Source organism: Salvelinus fontinalis, chromosome 30 (assembly GCF_029448725.1).
Source record: "Salvelinus fontinalis isolate EN_2023a chromosome 30, ASM2944872v1, whole genome shotgun sequence".
Classification (NCBI taxonomy): domain Eukaryota; kingdom Metazoa; phylum Chordata; class Actinopteri; order Salmoniformes; family Salmonidae; genus Salvelinus; species Salvelinus fontinalis.
This window is the reverse complement of record NC_074694.1, coordinates 229945-249747: the sequence shown is the minus strand read 5'-3', so window position 1 is coordinate 249747 and position 19803 is coordinate 229945. Positions and strand designations below refer to the sequence as shown.

The 19803-nt window shown below is 47.1% G+C and overlaps 1 protein-coding gene across 3 annotated transcripts in view; it reads right to left on the bottom strand.

The window, feature by feature from the left end:
* Positions 1–19803, bottom strand: part of LOC129828537 (cAMP and cAMP-inhibited cGMP 3',5'-cyclic phosphodiesterase 10A-like) — a 194090-nt gene that overhangs the window by 146238 nt on the left and 28049 nt on the right. For all 3 annotated transcript variants that reach the window (XM_055889551.1, XM_055889554.1, XM_055889553.1), the window contains exon 2: positions 4827–4964. In XM_055889551.1, the coding sequence (XP_055745526.1) occupies positions 4827–4964 (138 nt within the window). The remainder of the gene's footprint in view (positions 1–4826; positions 4965–19803) is intronic.

Below are 19803 nucleotides of genomic sequence, written 5' to 3'. Positions count from 1 at the left end.
CAATTATATAATATACAATTGACCCTAATGCTCTATTTCACACACACACACTAATGCAGTATTTCACACACACACACTAATGCAGTATTTCACACACACACACACTAATGCAGGATTTCACACACACACACACTAATGCAGGATTTCACACACACACACTAATGCAGGATTTCACACACACACACTAATGCAGTATTTCACACACACACACTAATGCAGTATTTCACACACACACACACTAATGCAGGATTTCACACACACACACACTAATGCAGGATTTCACACACACACACTAATGCAGGATTTCACACACACACACTAATGCAGTATTTCACACACACACACACACACACTAATGCAGTATTTCACACACACACACACACACACTAATGCAGTATTTCACACACACACACACACTAATGCAGTATTTCACACACACACACTAATGCAGTATTTCACACACACACACTAATGCAGTATTTCACACACACACACTAATGCTCTATTTCACACACACACACTAATGCAGTATTTCACAGAACCCCCGAGTGTTATTTAGAAAACCCCACAGCGTGTTTTGGAACTGTCACGCCCTGGCCTTAGTATTCTTTGTTTTCTTTATTATTTTAGTTAGGTCAGGGTGTGACATGGCTATTTATGTGGGTTTTGTAGTGTCCAGGGTGATTGTAAGGTTTAGGGGGTTTATTTAGAGTAGTTGGGTTTATGTTTAGTATAGTTGTCTAGCTGTGTCTATGTTGTGTGTAGTTGTCTAGGAAAGTCTATGGTTGCCTGAATGGGTTCCCAATTAGAGACAGCTGGTTTCTGTTGTCTCTGATTGGGAGCCATATTTAAGGTAGCCATAGGCTTTAGTTTGTTGTGGGGAATTGTCTATGTTGAACGTCTGTAGCATGTGTGTGTGTGTGCACTACGTTTATAGCTTCACGGTCGTTTGTTGTTTTGTTAGTTTGAAAGTGTTTTGTTTCGTTTTGCCTTCTTCAATAATAAATGAAGATGGCTTATTTTCCTCATGCTGCGTTTTGGTCTGTCTCACTCCCACACGATCGTGACAGGAACGGTCAGCTAATCATGGTAAGCTAAGTGGATTCTGTGGGTTCCACCAATGCTAACAGTAGCAACATAGTAGCAACATGTTTAAAAATATATATATACACTGCTCAAAAAAATAAAGGGAACACTTAAACAACACAATGTAAATCCAAGTCAATCACACTTCTGTGAAATCAAACTGTCCACTTAGGAAGCAACACTGATTGACAATAAATTTCACATGCTGTTGTGCAAATGGAATAGACAAAAGGTGGAAATTATAGGCAATTAGCAAGACACCCCCCAAAAAGGAGTGATTCTGCAGGTGGTGACAACAGACCACTTCTCAGTTCCTATGCTTCCTGGCAGATGTTTTGGTCACTTTTGAATGCTGGCGGTGCTCTCACTCTAGTGGTAGCATGAGACGGAGTCTACAACCCACACAAGTGGCTCAGGTAGTGCAGCTCATCCAGGATGGCACATCAATGCGAGCTGTGGCAAGTAGGTTTGCTGTGTCTGTCAGCGTAGTGTCCAGAGCATGGAGGCGCTACCAGGAGACAGGCCAGTACATCAGGAGACGTGGAGGAGGCCGTAGGAGGGCAACAACCCAGCAGCAGGACCGCTACCTCCGCCTTTGAGCAGGAGGAGCACTGCCAGAGCCCTACAAAATGACCTCCAGCAGGCCACAAATGTGCAAATGTGCCAACATAAAGGAAAGCAGTGCGACACAAACAACATCACAGAATAAACATAGTCATTGAGACAACAAATATAGGCTGTGTCACAAATGTTGCCCTATAACCTACAGCGCATTCAGAATGTATTCAGACCCCTTCCCTTTTTCCACATTTTGTTACGTTACAGCCTTATTCTAAAATGGATTACATCATTTTTCATCAATCGACACATAATACCCCATAATGGAAAAGTAAAAACAGATTTTTAGACATTTTTGTAAACATATTAAAAATTAAAAACAGAAATGCCTTATTTATGTAAGTATTCAGACACTTTGCTATGAGACTGTAAATTGAGCAACAGGTGGATCCTGTTTCCATTGATCATCCTTGAGATGTTTCTACAACTTGATTGGAGTCCACCTGTGGTAAATTCAATTGATTGGACATGATTTCGAAAGGCACACACCTGTCTATATAAGGTCCCACAGTTGACAGTGCATGTCAGAGCACAAACCAAGCCATGAGGTCGAAGGAATTGTCCGTAGAGCTCCGAGACAGGATTGTGTCGAGGCACAGATCTGGGGAAGGTTACCAAAACATTTCTTCAGCATTGAAGGTCCCCAAGAACACAGTGGCGTCCATCATTCTGAAATGGAAGAAGTTTGGAACCACCAAGACTCTTCCTAGAGCTAGCCACCTGGCCAAACTGAGCAATCAGGGGAGAAGGGCCTTGGTCAGGGAGGTAACCAACAACCTGATGGTCACTCTGACAGAGCTCTAGAGTTCCTCTGTGGAGATGGGAGAACCTTCCAGAAGGACAACCATCTCTGCAGCACTCCACCAATCAGGCCTTTACGGTAGAGTGGCCAGACGGAAGCCACTACTCAAAACTATTGCACTATATAGGGAATAGGGTTCTATAGGGCTCTGGTCTAAAGTAGTGCACTATATAGGGAATATGGTGCCATAGGGCTCTGGTCTAAAGTAGTGCACTATGTAGGGAATATGGTGCTATAGGGCTCTGGTCTAAAGTAGTGCACTATATAGGCAATAGGGTGCCCTTTTGGATGTAGTTTAATTGTCCCTCCCTACCATACACTACCTTAACCCACCCCACCCTGCTCTATCCTGTTCCACCCTATCCACATGGCTGGCAACACGACTCTAGACTGTAGTCCTCGTGTGCGCTACCCTATCAGCATGGCTGGCAACATGACTCTAGACTGTAGTCCTCGTGTGCTCTATCCTGTTCCACCCTATCAGCATGGCTGGCAACATGACTCTAGACTGTAGTCCTCGTGTGCTCTATCCTGTTCCACCCTATCCACATGGCTGGCAACACGACTCTAGACTGTAGTCCTCGTGTGCGCTACCCTATCAGCATGGCTGGCAACATGACTCTAGACTGTAGTCCTCGTGTGCTCTACCCTGTTCCACCCTATCCGCATGGCTGGCAACACGACTCTAGACTGTAGTCCTCGTGTGCTCTACACTGTTCCACCCTATCCGCATGGCTGGCAACACAACTCTAGACTGTAGCCCTCATGTAGAAAAATAGAAAACCGCTCTAAAATGCAACAAATCTACCAGCACTCGCACACACACAAATACAAACACGCACACACACATTCTGCCCACACACACACATTCTGCCCACACACACACAGCCTGCACACACACACACGCAGCCTGCACACACACACACAGCCTGCACACACACACACAGCCTGCACACACACACACAGCCTGCACACACACACACAGCCTGCCCCCATTCAGGCCGACGCTGGTCCCAGGAGGTTGTTTCTGACGTCAGTAGGAGAGCTGGGCGGAGGGCCAGCAAGGCCTGTGGGCCATTGATGGATGTGCTTGGTCTGTGAGGCAAGCCTCTCTCTCTCTCTCTCTCTCTCTCTCTCTCTCTCTCTCTCTCTCTCTCTCTCTCTCTCTCTGTCTCTCTCTGTCTCTCTCTCTGTCTCTCTCTGTCTCTCTCTCTGTCTCTCTCTGTCTCTCTCTGTCTCTGTCTCTGTGTGTGTGTGTGTGTGTGTGTGCCGGGCAACGCAGACTCAACTTGCCCGTTCCAAACACGTCTAATGACCCATAGAGACCCGGCAGACCCTCTCCTTCTCTCTCTCTTTTAATTAATCCTGTCGATCACACTCTCTCTCCTCTTTCTCTCTCGCTTTCTCCCTTTCTCTTTCTCCTCTTTCTCTGTCTCTCCCTTTCTCTTTCTCTCTCTCCCTTTCTCTCTCCTCTTTCTCTGTATTCCCTTCTTTCTGTCTGCTATTTTGTCCATCAGAGACGTGATTAAAGTAAACACACACGAGGCTGAATATATGAATGCATTGAAATGGGGGGGGGGTGGAAATGTGGTTGTCTCATCGACCTACCTTAAAATGAATGCACTAACTGTAAGTCACTCTGCATAAGACAATCTGCTAAATAAATAAAATAAAATAAAATAAAAATATATATTTTTTAAATGTAAAAATGTGTATGCAGCCTCACATCCTTCCAGAAAAATGGACGTTTGTACCCAACGAGGTTATCCTATGCTAACAACGGATAGCTGTAAGCTGATGCTCCACTCAGACGGTGACGGTGTAGAGTGTGATAGGAGCGGTGCTCGTTCCCTGGTCCTGTAAGGCTCAGCTGGTAGAGCATGGTGCTTGCAACACCAGGATTGTGGGTTCGATTCCCGGGGCCACCAGTACGTAAAATTTACGCACACATGACTGTAAGTCGTTTTTTGTATAAAAGGTCTGCTAAATGGCAATTCACAAATGGCTTGTAAACAGCGGGGGTTGTCCTCCGTGGAGACGGGAGGTGTTCACCTGCAGCTATAATAAAGGCTTTATAGAGCCTTCATTAAGCCTTCATAAGCACTTCATAAGCACTTCATAAGCACTTCATAAACTATCTGGTGCTCAATAGAGGCAGATGTAACAGGGTATTTTGAGTGGTGTTGTGTGTGTGTGTGTGTGTGTGTGTGTGTGTGTGTGTGTGTGTGTGTGTGTGTGTGTGTGTGTGTGTGTGTGTGTGTGTGTGTGTGTGTGTGTGTGTGTGTGTGTGTGTGTGTGTGTGTGTGTGTGTGTGTGTTACCTGCAGGCAGACTACCGCTGCTCTTTCTCGTCTTGTGCCATCTGTCCAGCGTCTCTGAACTCACGCTCTCCGATACAAACTCATCCAGCATCTGAGGGTGAACGGAGAGATACGCCTTCACTTGGTCGTCCGTCAGACCTGCAACACAAAAGACAGAGGACATGAGCTCTTTCATTCATTCAATACATATTTTATTCATCGTATATTTAATTCATTCATTACATCATTCATTCATTAGACATTTCATTCATTCATTACATCAATCATTCATTACCTATTTCATTCATTATATATTTAATTCATTCATTACATAAATCATTCATTATATATTTCATTCATTATATATTTCATTCATTCATTACATGAATCATTCATTACATATTTCATTCATTCATTACATCATTCATTTATTATATTTTATAATTTTACTCATTACATCATTAATTTGTTAAATCACTCATTCGATAATGTATTATATATTACCTCTTTCATTTATTAATTCATTGTATATTTAATTTCTCTATCTTTTGGCAGAAAAGAGAAAGAGAGAAAAAGAGCAGGATTTCAGATGTTTGACCGAGAGCGATATAGCTTCATGTAAACACATAACACAACGTCCCAGGTGACATCGCTGATTCATATCATGACGTCATGACAACCAGCATTTTTGTCCGCCGGGACGGTGGTGACCAAGGCAGTGCCGCTGGGTCTCTGGGGAGAGGAGGCCCAACAGAGGCAGATAGATGAAGGGGAGGGGAACGAGGGCTGGAGTGTTGCTTAATGGGCAATTAGGTTGTTGAGAGCTGCTGTTTATTATGTGTGTTGTCGGGGACGACGGGGAGAACAACCATTGGCCAGGACATCACTGACTGTCTGTACTGTCCTCTCTCTCTCTCTGTGTGTGTGTGTGTGTGTGTGTGTGTGTGTGTGTGTGTGTGTGTGTGTGTGTGTGTGTGTGTGTGTGTGTGTGTGTGTGTGTGTGTGTGTGTGTGTGTGTGTGTGTGTGTGTGTTTTGTAAGTATTGTGACTAGCGATTCTGCGCCAAGTTTTCTGAATAACCCACCCGTTTTGACACCACCCGGTTTGACACCACCCGGTTTGACACCACCCGGTTTGACAACACCCAGTTTGACACCACCCGGTTACACCACCCGGTTTGACACCACCCGGTTTGACACCACCCGGTTTCACACCACTCGTTTTGACACCACCCGGTTTGACACTACCCGGTTTGACACCACCCGGTTTTACACCACCCAGTTTGACACCACCCGGTTTCACACCACCCGGTTTCACACCACCCAGTTTGACACCACCCAGTTTGACACCACCTGTTTTGACACCACCCGGTTCGACACAACCCGGTTTGACACCACCCGGTTTCACACCACCCGGTTTCACACCACCTGTTTTGTAGACAGAACAAAATAAATGCTGACTATGCCCATGCCACACATTCTTCCCTCAGCAACCGACCGTGTCATTGGAGGGGACTGGATGTGTGACATCCATAGAGATAGTTATAGGACTCACACTTAGCTATAACCCATTTTTACACGGACATTGCCATTGAGGGCTTCCACCATTTTAAAGTAGTCAATTGGGCCGGGATTCCTATGGGTTGGGATCAGACAACGCCCAGAGCATTGTCTCCTCCTTCAACTTGGGTGCTATACTTGAATTGTTAGATATTACTGCACCGTTGGAGCTAGGAACACAAGCATTTCGTTACATCCGCAATAACATCTGCTAAATATTTTGATCTCTATGGTAACGCCACAACATAGAGGACCAGACAGGAAGGTTTATGTCACTCATAGAGAAGAAGGAAGATATCTAGTTTGGGTCAGAGCCATGTATTTAGAGAGTGTTTCTGCAGTATTGATGCATACATTTCTTACACTAGGAAAAAAGGAGGATATCTACTGTAGTTTGGGTTCCCGAAGTAGTCAAGTCCGAATTATATCCAAATTAAATCCAACTTTATTTAAAAATGTGTTTAAGAATCGTTCCAGACTCTCTCCCTCCTCTCTCTCTCTCAATTAAAGAGTACATCAAAACACCTACAGGACATCTAAAATACCATTACCCAGCTAGCACATAACGTTCTGAGAACGTTTCTTAGAGCGTGGTGAGAGTTACGGCTTTCATATTCCTCCTCCTCGGACGAGGAGAGGCGAGAAGGATCGGACCAATACGCGGAGTGGTTTGTGTCCATAATTTATATTTATATATTTATTTATATTTATATTTAACAAACAGTCCCGTGTGGCACAACGACTACACGGAAAACAAACACCCACCCAACTCACGCACTGACCAACTAAATAAATACAAGAAAAAGGAAAAACAGGTCAGGAACGTGACAGTGAGAGCGTGGTTGTCCTAATGACTATTAATGTATACAACTTTCACACAGCTTTCTGGGTGCAGAATAGTTGCTTAGCTTTGGAACATTCTGAGCAAATTTAAAACAATTAAAAACAGTTCAGTATTAATGAGGTTAGTGCAGTAGGCTATAGGCCCAATACATTACCCCAATACATTACCCCAATACATTACCTCAATACATTATCACTGCATATTGGCTTTACTTGAATTTACCTACCAATGCACTGTTGTTCGGGACATTTAAAAAATATATATATTTCTACATTTGAGGTAGGCTATACGATCACACCGGTAATAGATCCGTTGTTGTATTACTTTTGAGGCACATCTGAGTGAGGATACATTTAAATAATTCGCTTTTTATTTTACTGGGCTGATGGTGCCTGCATCTCATGGTCCGTCTCAGCGGAGGGAGAGAGCAGCAGACTGAGGGTCCGTCTCAGCGGAGGGAGAGAGCAGCAGACTGAGGGTCCGTCTCAGCGGAGGGAGAGAGCAGCAGACTGAGGGTCCGTCTCAGCAGAGGGAGAGAGGAGCAGACTGAGGGTCAGTCTCAGCAGAGGGAGAGAGCAGCAGACTGAGGGTCCGTCTCAGCAGAGGGAGAGAGCAGCAGACTGAGGGTCAGTCTCAGCGGAGGGAGAGAGCAGCAGACTGAGGGTCCGTCTCAGCAGAGGGAGAGAGCAGCAGACTGAGGGTCCGACTCAGCAGAGGGAGAGAGCAGCAGACTGAGGGTCAGTCTCAGCAGAGGGAGAGAGCAGCAGACTGAGGGTCCGTCTCAGCGGAGGGAGAGAGCAGCAGACTGAGGGTCCGACTCAGCAGAGGGAGAGAGCAGCAGACTGAGGGTCTGTCTCAGCAGAGGGAGAGAGCAGCAGACTGAGGATCCGACTCAGCAGAGGGAGAGAGCAGCAGACTGAGGGTCAGTCTCAGCAGAGGGAGAGAGCAGCAGACTGAGGGTCCGTCTCAGCAGAGGGAGAGAGCAGCAGGCTGAGGGTCAGTCTCAGCGGAGGAAGAGAGCAGCAGACTGAGGGTCCGACTCAGCAGAGGGAGAGAGCAGCAGACTGAGGGTCAGTCTCAGCGGAGGGAGAGAGCAGCAGACTGAGGGTCCGACTCAGCAGAGGGAGAGAGCAGCAGACTGAGGGTCAGTCTCAGCGGAGGCTGAGAGCAGCAGGCTGAGGGTCCGTCTCAGCGGAGGGAGAGAGCAGCAGACTGAGGGACCGTCTCAGCAGAGGGAGAGAGCAGCAGACTGAGGGTCCGTCTCTGCGGAGGGAGAGAGCAGCAGACTGAGGGTCCGTCTCAGCAGAGGGAGAGAGCAGCAGACTGAGGGTCAGTCTCAGCGGAGGGAGAGTGCAGCAGACTGAGGGTCAGTCTCAGTGGAGGGAGAGAGCAGCAGACTGAGGGTCAGTCTCAGTGGAGGGAGAGTGCAGCAGACTGAGGGTCAGTCTCAGCAGAGGGAGAGAGCAGCAGACTGAGGGACCGTCTCTCAACATCCCTCCGTTCTCCCTTTCCTCCACTGACACTGACCAAAAAGGGACACCGTCTTCCAGCCGATGGCGAAACTCGAGTCGCACCTCATTATTTCTGCCTCATGCACCAATTCATGTTGTTACTCCTATGAACAGAGAAAGTGAAATATTCCTCGATATTAAAAAAGACACAAACCACTAATGACAACAACAACGCAAGCCTGTAGATACACTGTCCTACTCATTCATTACTGCTGCACTGCTTGTTGTAGGTCGGAGTGGAAATAGGGTCCATTTTATGGGCTATAAAAGTGTTGACTACAAAGTGTTGGCAGTGCTGAGTAACAACTTAAACAGGAAGTCACTCATAAAAACAGCAGGGTTTTTTTTGTTGTATTTTTCTCTCTAGTCGTGGTTTTAAACGTTTTGAAATCTTACAGTCTCAATTTTGCTGTAGATTTATTTTATGCCTGCTATGTTACTGCAGACACGGTCATCTGAGCCATCCGATTGGCCAGCGGTAGGTTTATAGTGCATTTGATTTGCTCTCTGGGCCTGCCAGACACGGTCATCTGAGCCATCCGATTGGCCAGCGGTAGGTTTATAGTGCATTTGATTTGCTCTCTGGGCCCACCAGGAAGACATAGTTTGCACCTAGAGACATATGAAATGTTTAAAATGGCAACAGTTCTCCTACCCAGCGCGCAGGGCAGCTGAATCTGGTGCATCTACCACCAACAGCACAAGACTAAAATAAACTAAAATAGGAACACAAGGCTTTATCATAGTTGTTTTTTACAGACCACTGCTCTAGAAAGTTGAGTGAAGTTCAATCTCGTGCTTCTCCCTGTGGGCTGATATATCTTCTGCACGGCAGTCCCGGGGTGGGAACATTGGAGTAGACAGAGAGAGAGTAGAGAGAGACAGACAGGGAGGAGAGAGAGAGTAGACAGAGAGAGAGAGAGTAGAGAGAGACAGACAGGTGGGAGAGAGAGTAGACAGAGAGAGAGAGAGTAGAGAGAGACAGACAGGGAGGAGAGAGAGTAGATAGAGAGAGTAGAGAGTAGATAGAGAGAGAGAGTAGATAGAGAAAGAGAGAGTAGAGAGACAGACGGGTGGGAGAGAGAGTAGACAGAGAGTAGAGAGAGACAGACAGGTGGGAGAGAGAGTAGACAGAGAGTAGAGAGAGACAGACAGGTGGGAGAGCGAGAGTAGATAGAGAGAGAGAGAGTAGAGAGAAACAGACAGGTGGGAGAGAGAGTAGACAGAGTAGAGAGAGACAGACAGGTGGGAGAGAGAGTAGACAGAGTAGAGAGAGACAGACAGGTGGGAGAGAGAGTAGACGAGAGTAGAGAGAGACAGACAGGGAGGAGAGAGAGTAGACAGAGTAGAGAGAGACAGACAGGTGGGAGAGAGAGTAGACGAGAGTAGAGAGAGACAGACTGAGGAGAGAGAGTAGATAGAGAGAGAGAGTAGAGAGAGACAGACAGGTGGGAGAGAGAGTAGACAGAGTAGAGAGAGTAGAGAGAGACAGACAGGTGGGAGAGAGAGTAGACAGAGAGTAGAGAGAGACAGACAGGGAGGAGAGAGAGTAGACAGAGAGAGTAGAGAGAGACAGACAGGGAGGAGAGAGAGTAGACAGAGAGAGTAGACAAGAGTAGAGAGAGACAGACAGGGAGGAGAGAGAGTAGATAGAGAGAGAGAGAGAGAGAGAGAGAGTAGACGAGAGTAGAGAGAGACAGACAGGGAGGAGAGAGAGTAGACAGAGTAGAGAGAGAGACAGAGTAGAGAGAGAGAGACAGACAGGGAGAGAGAGAGTAGACAGAGAAAGTAGAGAGAGACAGACAGGGAGGAGAGTAGAGAGTAGAGAGAGAGACAGACAGGGTGGCGAGAGAGTAGAGAGTAGAGAGAGAGAGACAGACAGGTGGGAGAGAGAGTAGACAGAGTAGAGAGAGAGAGTGACAGGGGAGAGAGTAGACAGACAGACAGACAGACAGACAGACAGACAGACAGACAGACAGGAGAGAGAGAGAGAGTAGACAGAGAGAGAGTAGAGAGAGACAGACAGGGGAGAGAGAAGAGAGAGAGAGTAGACAGAGAGTCGAGAGAGAGAGACAGACAGACAGACAGACAGACAGACGGACGGACGGACGGACGGACGGACGGACAGACAGACAGGGGGAGAGACAGACAGGGGGAGAGAGAGTAGAGATAATCTGTCGTTCTGCCTCTGAACAAGGCAGTTTACCCACTGTTCCCCTGAACAAGACAGTTAACCCACTGTTCCCCTGAACAAGGCAGTTTACCCTCTGTTCCCCTGAACAAGGCAGTTTACCCACTGTTCCCCTGAACAAGGCAGTTAACCCACTGTTCCCCTGAACAAGGCAGTTTACCCACTGTTCCCCTGAACAAGACAGTTAACCCACTGTTCCCCTGAACAAGGCAGTTTACCCACTGTTCCCCTGAACAAGGCAGTTAACCCACTGTTCCCCTGAGCAAGGCAGTTAACCCACTGTTCCCCTGAACAAGGCAGTTAACCCACTGTTCCCCTGAACAAGACAGTTAACCCACTGTTCCCCTGAACAAGGCAGTTTACCCACTGTTCCCCTGAACAAGGCAGTTTACCCACTGTTCCCCTGAGCAAGGCAGTTAACCCACTGTTCCCCTGAACAAGGCAGTTTACCCACTGTTCCCCTGAACAAGGCAGTTTACCCACTGTTCCCCTGAACAAGGCAGTTAATCCACTGTTCCCCTGACCAAGGCAGTTTACCCACTGTTCCCCTGAACAAGGCAGTTAATCCACTGTTCCCCTGATCAAGGCAGTTTACCCACTGTTCCCCTGAACAAGGCAGTTAATCCACTGTTCCCCTGACCAAGGCAGTTTACCCACTGTTCCCCTGACCAAGGCAGTTTACCCACTGTTCCCCTGAACAAGGCAGTTAATCCACTGTTCCCCTGACCAAGGCAGTTTACCCACTGTTCCCCTGAACAAGGCAGTTAATCCACTGTTCCCCTGACCAAGGCAGTTTACCCACTGTTCCCCTGAACAAGACAGTTTACCCACTGTTCCCCTGAACAAGGCAGTTAACCCACTGTTCCCCTGAACAAGACAGTTAACCCACTGTTCCCCTGAACAAGGCAGTTTACCCACTGTTCCCCTGAACAAGGCAGTTTACCCACTGTTCCCCTGAGCAAGGCAGTTAACCCACTGTTCCCCTGAACAAGGCAGTTTACCCACTGTTCCCCTGAACAAGGCAGTTTACCCACTGTTCCCCTGAACAAGGCAGTTAATCCACTGTTCCCCTGACCAAGGCAGTTTACCCACTGTTCCCCTGAACAAGGCAGTTAATCCACTGTTCCCCTGACCAAGGCAGTTTACCCACTGTTCCCCTGAACAAGGCAGTTAATCCACTGTTCCCCTGACCAAGGCAGTTTACCCACTGTTCCCCTGACCAAGGCAGTTTACCCACTGTTCCCCTGAACAAGGCAGTTAACTGTTCCCCTGACCAAGGCAGTTTACCCACTGTTCCCCTGAACAAGGCAGTTAATCCACTGTTCCCCTGACCAAGGCAGTTTACCCACTGTTCCCCTGAACAAGACAGTTTACCCACTGTTCCCCTGAACAAGGCAGTTAATCCACTGTTCCCCTGACAAAGGCAGTTTACCCACTGTTCCCCTGAACAAGGCAGTTAATCCACTGTTCCCCTGACCAAGGCAGTTTACCCACTGTTCCCCTGAACAAGGCAGTTAATCCACTGTTCCCCTGACCAAGGCAGTTTACCCACTGTTCCCCTGAACAAGGCAGTTAATCCACTGTTCCCCTGAACAAGGCAGTTAATCCACTGTTCCCCTGAACAAGGCAGTTAATCCACTGTTCCCCTGAACAAGGCAGTTAATCCACTGTTCCCCTGAACAAGGCAGTTAATCCACTGTTCCCCTGAACAAGGCAGTTAATCCACTGTTCCCCTGAACAAGGCAGTTAATCCACTGTTCCCCTGAACAAGGCAGTTAATCCACTGTTCCCCTGACCAAGGCAGTTAACCCACTGTTCCCCTGAACAAGGCAGTTAATCCACTGTTCCCCTGAACAAGGCAGTTAATCCACTGTTCCCCTGAACAAGGCAGTTAATCCACTGTTCCCCTGAACAAGGCAGTTAATCCACTGTTCCCCTGAACAAGGCAGTTAACCCACTGTTCCCCTGAACAAGACAGTTAACCCACTGTTCCCCTGAACAAGGCAGTTAATCCACTGTTCCCCTGAACAAGGCAGTTAATCCACTGTTCCCCTGAACAAGGCAGTTAATCCACTGTTCCCCTGAACAAGGCAGTTAACCCACTGTTCCCCTGAACAAGACAGTTAACCCACTGTTCCCCTGAACAAGGCAGTTTACCCACTATTCCCCTGAACAAGGCAGTTTACCCACTATTCCCCTGAACAAGGCAGTTAACCCACTATTCCCCTGAACAAGGCAGTTAACCCACTATTCCCCTGAACAAGGCAGTTAACCCACTGTTCCTAGGCCGTCGTTGTAAATAAGAATTTGTTCTTAACTGACTTGCCTAGTTAAATAAAAAATAAAAAATGTCCACAGCCTTTGTGAACTCGTTTGTGCTAGTCATCTTACTTACAACCAGTTACTGAGGCTAAACAGGCAGAAAGAAACAAACAAATTGGTAGGGAACAACTCAAAACTAAATGACCAAACTTTAACACACACAACGGATTAGCATGTAACCTCGGTGAAGAAGATGGAGGAGGTGAAAAGGGGAAACACCTGGAGGACATCGCCTTAGGGGAGAAGGCCATATTTTTATTTTTATTTTATTTCACCTTTATTTAACCAGGTAGGCTAGTTGAGAACAAGTTCTCATTTGCAACTGCGACCTGGCCAAGATAAAGCATAGCAGTGTGAACAGACAACAACACAGAGTTACACATGGAGTAAACAATAAACAAGTCAATAACATGGTAGGAAAAAGAGAATCTATATACAATGTGTGCAAAAGGCATGAGGTAGGCAATAAATCGAATAATTACAATTTAGCAGATTAACACTGGAGTGATAAATCATCAGATGATCATGTGCAAGAAGAGATACTGGTGTGCAAAAGAGCAGAAAAGTAAATAAATAAAAGCAGTATGGGGGTGAGGTAGGTAAATTGGGTGGGTAGTTTACAGATGGACTATGTACAGCTGCAGCGATCGGTTAGCTGCTCGGATAGCAGATTTTTAAAGTTGTTGAGGGAGATAAAAGTCTCCAACTTCAGAGATTTTTGCAATTCGTTCCAGTCGCAGGCAGCAGAGAACTGGAAGGAAAGGCGTCCAAATGAGGTTTTGGCTTTAGGGATGATCAGTGAGATACACCTGCTGGAGCGCGTGCTACGGGTGGGTGTAGCCATCGTGACCAGTGAACTGAGATAAGGCGGCACTTTACCTAGCATAGCCTTGTAGATGACCTGGAGCCAGTGGGTCTGACGACGAACATGTAGCGAGGGCCAGCCGACTAGGGCACACAGGTCGCAGTGGTGGGTCGTATAAGGTGCTTTAGTAACAAAACGGATGGCACTGTGATAAACTGCATCCAGTTTGCTAAGTAGAGTATTGGAAGCTATTTTGTAGATGACATCGCCGAAGTCGAGGATCGGTAGGATAGTCAGTTTTACTAGGGTAAGTTTGGCGGCGTGAGTGAAGGAGGCTTTGTTCCGGAATAGAAAGCCGACTCTAGATTTGATTTTGGATTGGAGATGTTTGATATGAGTCTGGAAGGAGAGTTTGCAGTCTAGCCAGACACCTAGGTACTTATAGATGTCCACATATTCTAGGTCGGAACCGTCCAGGGTGGTGATGCTAGTCGGGCGTGCGGGTGCAGGCAGCGAACGGTTGAAAAGCATGCATTTGGTTTTACTAGCATTTAAGAGCAGTTGGAGGCCACGGAAGGAGTGTTGTATGGCATTGAAGCTCATTTGGAGGTTAGATAGCACAGTGTCCAGGGAAGGGCCGGAAGTATACAGAATGGTGTCGTCTCCGTAGAGGTGGATCAGGGAATCGCCCGCAGCAAGAGCAACATCATTGATGTATACAGAGAAAAGAGTCGGCCCGAGAATTGAACCCTGTGGTACCCCCATAGAGACTGCCAGAGGACCGGAAAACATGCCCTCCGATTTGACACACTGAACTCTGTCTGCAAAGTAGTTGGTGAACCAGGCAAGGCAGTCATTAGAAAAACCGAGGCTATTGAGTCTGCCGATAAGAATATGGTGATTGACAGAGTCGAAAGCCTTGGCCAGGTCGATGAAGACGGCTGCACAGTAATGTCTTTTATCGATGGCGGTTATGATATCGTTTAGTACCTTGAGCGTGGCTGAGGTGCACCCGTGACCGGCTCGGAAACCGGATTGCACAGCGGAGAAGGTACGGTGGGATTCGAGATGGTCAGTGATCTGTTTGTTGACTTGGCTTTCGAAGACCTTAGCTAGGCAGGGCAGGATGGATATAGGTCTGTAACAGTTTGGGTCCAGGGTGTCTCCCCCTTTGAAGAGGGGAATGACAGCGGCAGCTTTCCAATCCTTGGGGATCTCAGATGATACGAAGGAGAGGTTGAACAGGCTGGTAATAGGGGGTGCGACAATGGCGGCGGACAGTTTCAGAAATAGGGGGTCCAGATTGTCAAGCCCAGCTGATTTGTATGGGTCCAGGTTTTCCAGCTCTTTCAGAACATCTGCTATCTGGATATGGGTAAAGGAGAAGCTGGGGACGCTTGGGCGAGTAGCAGCGGGCCGGGCGGGGCTGCTGGCCAAGGTTGGAGTCGCCAGGTGGAAGGCATGGCCAGCCATTGAGAAATGTTTGTTGAAGTTTTCGATTATCACGGACTTATCAGTGGTGACCGTGTTGTCTAGCCTCAGTGCAGTGGGCAGCTGGGAGGAGGTGCTCTTGTTTTCCATGGACTTTACAGTATCCCAGAACTTTTTGGAGTTAGAGCTACAGGATGCAAATTTCTGCTTGAAAAAGCTGGCCTTTGCTTTCCTGACTGACTGCGTGTATTGGTTCCTGACTTCCCTGAACAGTTGCATATCACGGGGGCTCTTCGATGCTATCGCAGTTCGCCACAGGATGTTTTTGTGCTGGTCGAGGGCAGTCAGGTCTGGAGTGAACCAAGGGCTATATCTGTTCTTGGTTCTGCATTTTTTGAACGGAGCATGCTTGTCTAATATGGTGAGGAAGTAACTTTTAAAGAATGACCAGGCATCCTCAACTGACGGGATGAGGTCAATATCCTTCCAGGGTACCCGGGCCAGGTCGATTAGAAAGGCCTGCTCGCAGAAGTGTTTCAGGGAGCGTTTGACAGTGATGAGGGGTGGTCGTTTGACCGTGGACCCATTACGGACACAGGCAATGAGGCAGTGATCGCTGAGATCTTGATTGAAGACAGCAGAGGTGTATTTGGAGGGCAAGTTGGTCAGGATAATGTCTATTAGGGTGCCCATGTTTACGGATTTGGGGTTGTACCTGGTGGGTTCCTTGATGATTTGTGTGAGATTGAGGGCATCAAGCTTAGATTGTAGGACTGCCGGGGTGTTAAGCATATCCCAGTTTAGGTCACCTAACAGAACAAACTCTGAAGCTAGATGGGGAGCGATCAATTCACAGATGGTGTCCAGGGCACAGCTGGGAGCTGAGGGGGGTCGGTAGCAGGCGGCAACAGTGAGAGACTTATTTCTGGAGAGATTAATTTTTAAAATTAGAAGTTCGAACTGTTTGGGCATAGACCTGGAAAGTATGACAGAACTTTGCAGGCTATCTCTGCAGTAGATTGCAACTCCTCCCCCTTTGCCAGTTCTATCTTGACGGAAAGTGTTATAGTTGGGTATGAAAATCTCAGAGTTTTTGGTGGCCTTCCTATATAAGGATGCAACATAACCTTAAATGTCCTTTATTTTGGCACCAAATCTGGAAAGCTTGCCACTAACACCCATACAACCCTCTCATGTTAAATAACATTCATATGTAAACCCCTTTGCCAGCACAATGGACCTTTCAGGGGCCAACTCCAAATCTCCGGCTGTCAGACCTGCACAGGGCGCCTGGGAAAACAGCTCCCTGCAACAACGGGAATTGCCACGGGACCCTAAGAGGTGAATGATCTCGGCAAACAGAGGATGTTTGGGGCAATGGGGAGCAACAAAGATTCTATAAACACATTACAGGCATCCCTAACCCTCTCTGGTTCCTGTTATTCCTAACCCTCTCTGGTTCCTGTTATTCCTAACCCTCTGGTTCCTGTTATTCCTAACCCTCTGGTTCCTGTTATTCCTAACCCTCTCTGGTTCCTGTTATTCCTAACCCTCTCTGGTTCCTGTTATTCCTAACCCTCTCTGGTTCCTGTTATTCCTAACCCTCTATGGTTCCTGTTATTCCTAACCCTCTATGGTTCGTGTTATTCCTAACCCTCTGGTTCCTGTTATTCCTAACCCTCTCTGGTTCCTGTTATTCCTAACCCTCTCTGGTTCCTGTTATTCCTAACCCTCTCTGGTTCCTGTTATTCCTAACCCTCTATGGTTCCTGTTATTCCTAACCCTTTGGTTCCTGTTACTCCTAACCCTCTCTGGTTCCTGTTATTCCTAACCCTCTCTGGTTCCTGTTATTCCTAACCCTCTCTAGTTCCTGTTATTCCCAACCCTCTCTGGTTTCTGTTATTCCTAACCCTCTCTGGTTCCTGTTATTCCTAACCCTCTCTGGTTCCTGTTATTCCTAACCCTCTCTGGTTCCTGTTATTCCTAACCCTCTCTGGTTCCTGTTATTCCTAACCCTCTCTGGTTCCTGTTATTCCTAACCCTCTATGGTTCCTGTTATTCCTAACCCTCTGGTTCCTGTTACTCCTAACCCTCTCTGGTTCCTGTTATTCCTAACCCCCTCTGGTTCCTGTTATTCCTAACCCTCTCTGGTTCCTGTTATTCCTAACCCTCTCTGGTTCCTGTTATTCCTAACCCTCTGGTTCCTGTTATTCCTAACCCTCTCTGGTTCCTGGTATTCCTAACCCTCTGGTTCCTGTTATTCCTAACCCTCTCTGGTTCCTGTTATTCCTAACCCTCTCTAGTTCCTGTTACTCCTAACCCTCTCTAGTTCCTGTTATTCCTAACCCTCTCTGGTTCCTGGTATTCCTAACCCTCTGGTTCCTGTTATTCCTAACCCTCTCTGGTTCCTGCTATTCCTAACCCTCTCTGGTTCCTGTTATTCCTAACCCTCTGGTTCCTGTTATTCCTAACACTCTCTAGTTCCTGTTATTCCTAACCCTCTCTAGTTCCTGTTATTCCTAACCCTCTCTGGTTCCTGTTATTCCTAACCCTCTCTGGTTCCTGTTATTCCTAACCCTCTAGTTCCTGTTATTCCTAACCCTCTCTGGTTCCTGTTATTCCTAACCCTCTCTGGTTCCTGTTATTCCTAACCCTCTCTGGTTCCTGTTATTCCTAACCCTCTCTAGTTCCTGTTATTCCTAACACTCTCTAGTTCCTGTTATTCCTAACACTCTGGTTCCTGTTATTCCTAACCCTCTCTGGTTCCTGTTATTCCTAACCCTCTCTGGTTCCTGTTATTCCTAACCCTCTCTGGTTCCTGTTATTCCTAACCCTCTATGGTTCCTGTTATTCCTAACCCTTTGGTTCCTGTTACTCCTAACCCTCTCTGGTTCCTGTTATTCCTAACCTTCTCTGGTTCCTGTTATTCCTAACCCTCTCTAGTTCCTGTTATTCCCAACCCTCTCTGGTTTCTGTTATTCCTAACCCTCTCTGGTTCCTGTTATTCCTAACCCTCTCTGGTTCCTGTTATTCCTAACCCTCTCTGGTTCCTGTTATTCCTAACCCTCTCTGGTTCCTGTTATTCCTAACCCTCTCTGGTTCCTGTTATTCCTAACCCTCTATGGTTCCTGTTATTCCTAACCCTCTGGTTCCTGTTACTCCTAACCCTCTCTGGTTCCTGTTATTCCTAACCCCCTCTGGTTCCTGTTATTCCTAACCCTCTCTGGTTCCTGTTATTCCTAACCCTCTCTGGTTCCTGTTATTCCTAACCCTCTGGTTCCTGCTATTCCTAACCCTCTCTGGTTCCTGGTATTCCTAACCCTCTGGTTCCTGTTATTCCTAACCCTCTCTGGTTCCTGTTATTCCTAACCCTCTCTAGTTCCTGTTACTCCTAACCCTCTCTAGTTCCTGTTATTCCTAACCCTCTCTGGTTCCTGGTATTCCTAACCCTCTGGTTCCTGTTATTCCTAACCCTCTCTGGTTCCTGCTATTCCTAACCCTCTCTGGTTCCTGTTATTCCTAACCCTCTGGTTCCTGTTATTCCTAACACTCTCTAGTTCCTGTTATTCCTAACCCTCTCTAGTTCCTGTTATTCCTAACCCTCTCTGGTTCCTGTTATTCCTAACCCTCTCTGGTTCCTGTTATTCCTAACCCTCTAGTTCCTGTTATTCCTAACCCTCTCTGGTTCCTGTTATTCCTAACCCTCTCTGGTTCCTGTTATTCCTAACCCTCTCTGGTTCCTGTTATTCCTAACCCTCTCTAGTTCCTGTTATTCCTAACACTCTCTAGTTCCTGTTATTCCTAACACTCTCTAGTTCCTGTTATTCCTAACCCTAACCCTCTCTGGTTCCTGTTATTCCTAACCCTCTCTGGTTCCTGTTATTCCTAACCCTCTCTGGTTCCTGTTATTCCTAACCCTCTGGTTTCTGTTATTCCTAACCCTCTGGTTTCTGTTATTCCTAACCCTCTCTGGTTCCTGTTATTCCTAACCCTCTCTGGTTCCTGTTATTCCTAACCCTCTCTGGTTCCTGTTATTCCTAACCCTCTCTGGTTCCTGTTATTCCTAACCCTCTCTGGTTCCTGTTATTCCTAACCCTCTCTGGTTCCTGTTATTCCTAACCCTCTCTGGTTCCTGTTATTCCTAACCCTCTCTGGTTCCTGTTATTCCTAACCCTCTGGTTTCTGTTATTCCTAACCCTCTCTGGTTCCTGTTATTCCTAACCCTCTCTAGTTCCTGTTATTCCTAACCGTCTCTGGTTCCTGGTATTCCTAACCCTCTCTGGTTCCTGTTATTCCTAACCCTCTGGTTCCTGTTATTCCTAACCCTCTCTGGTT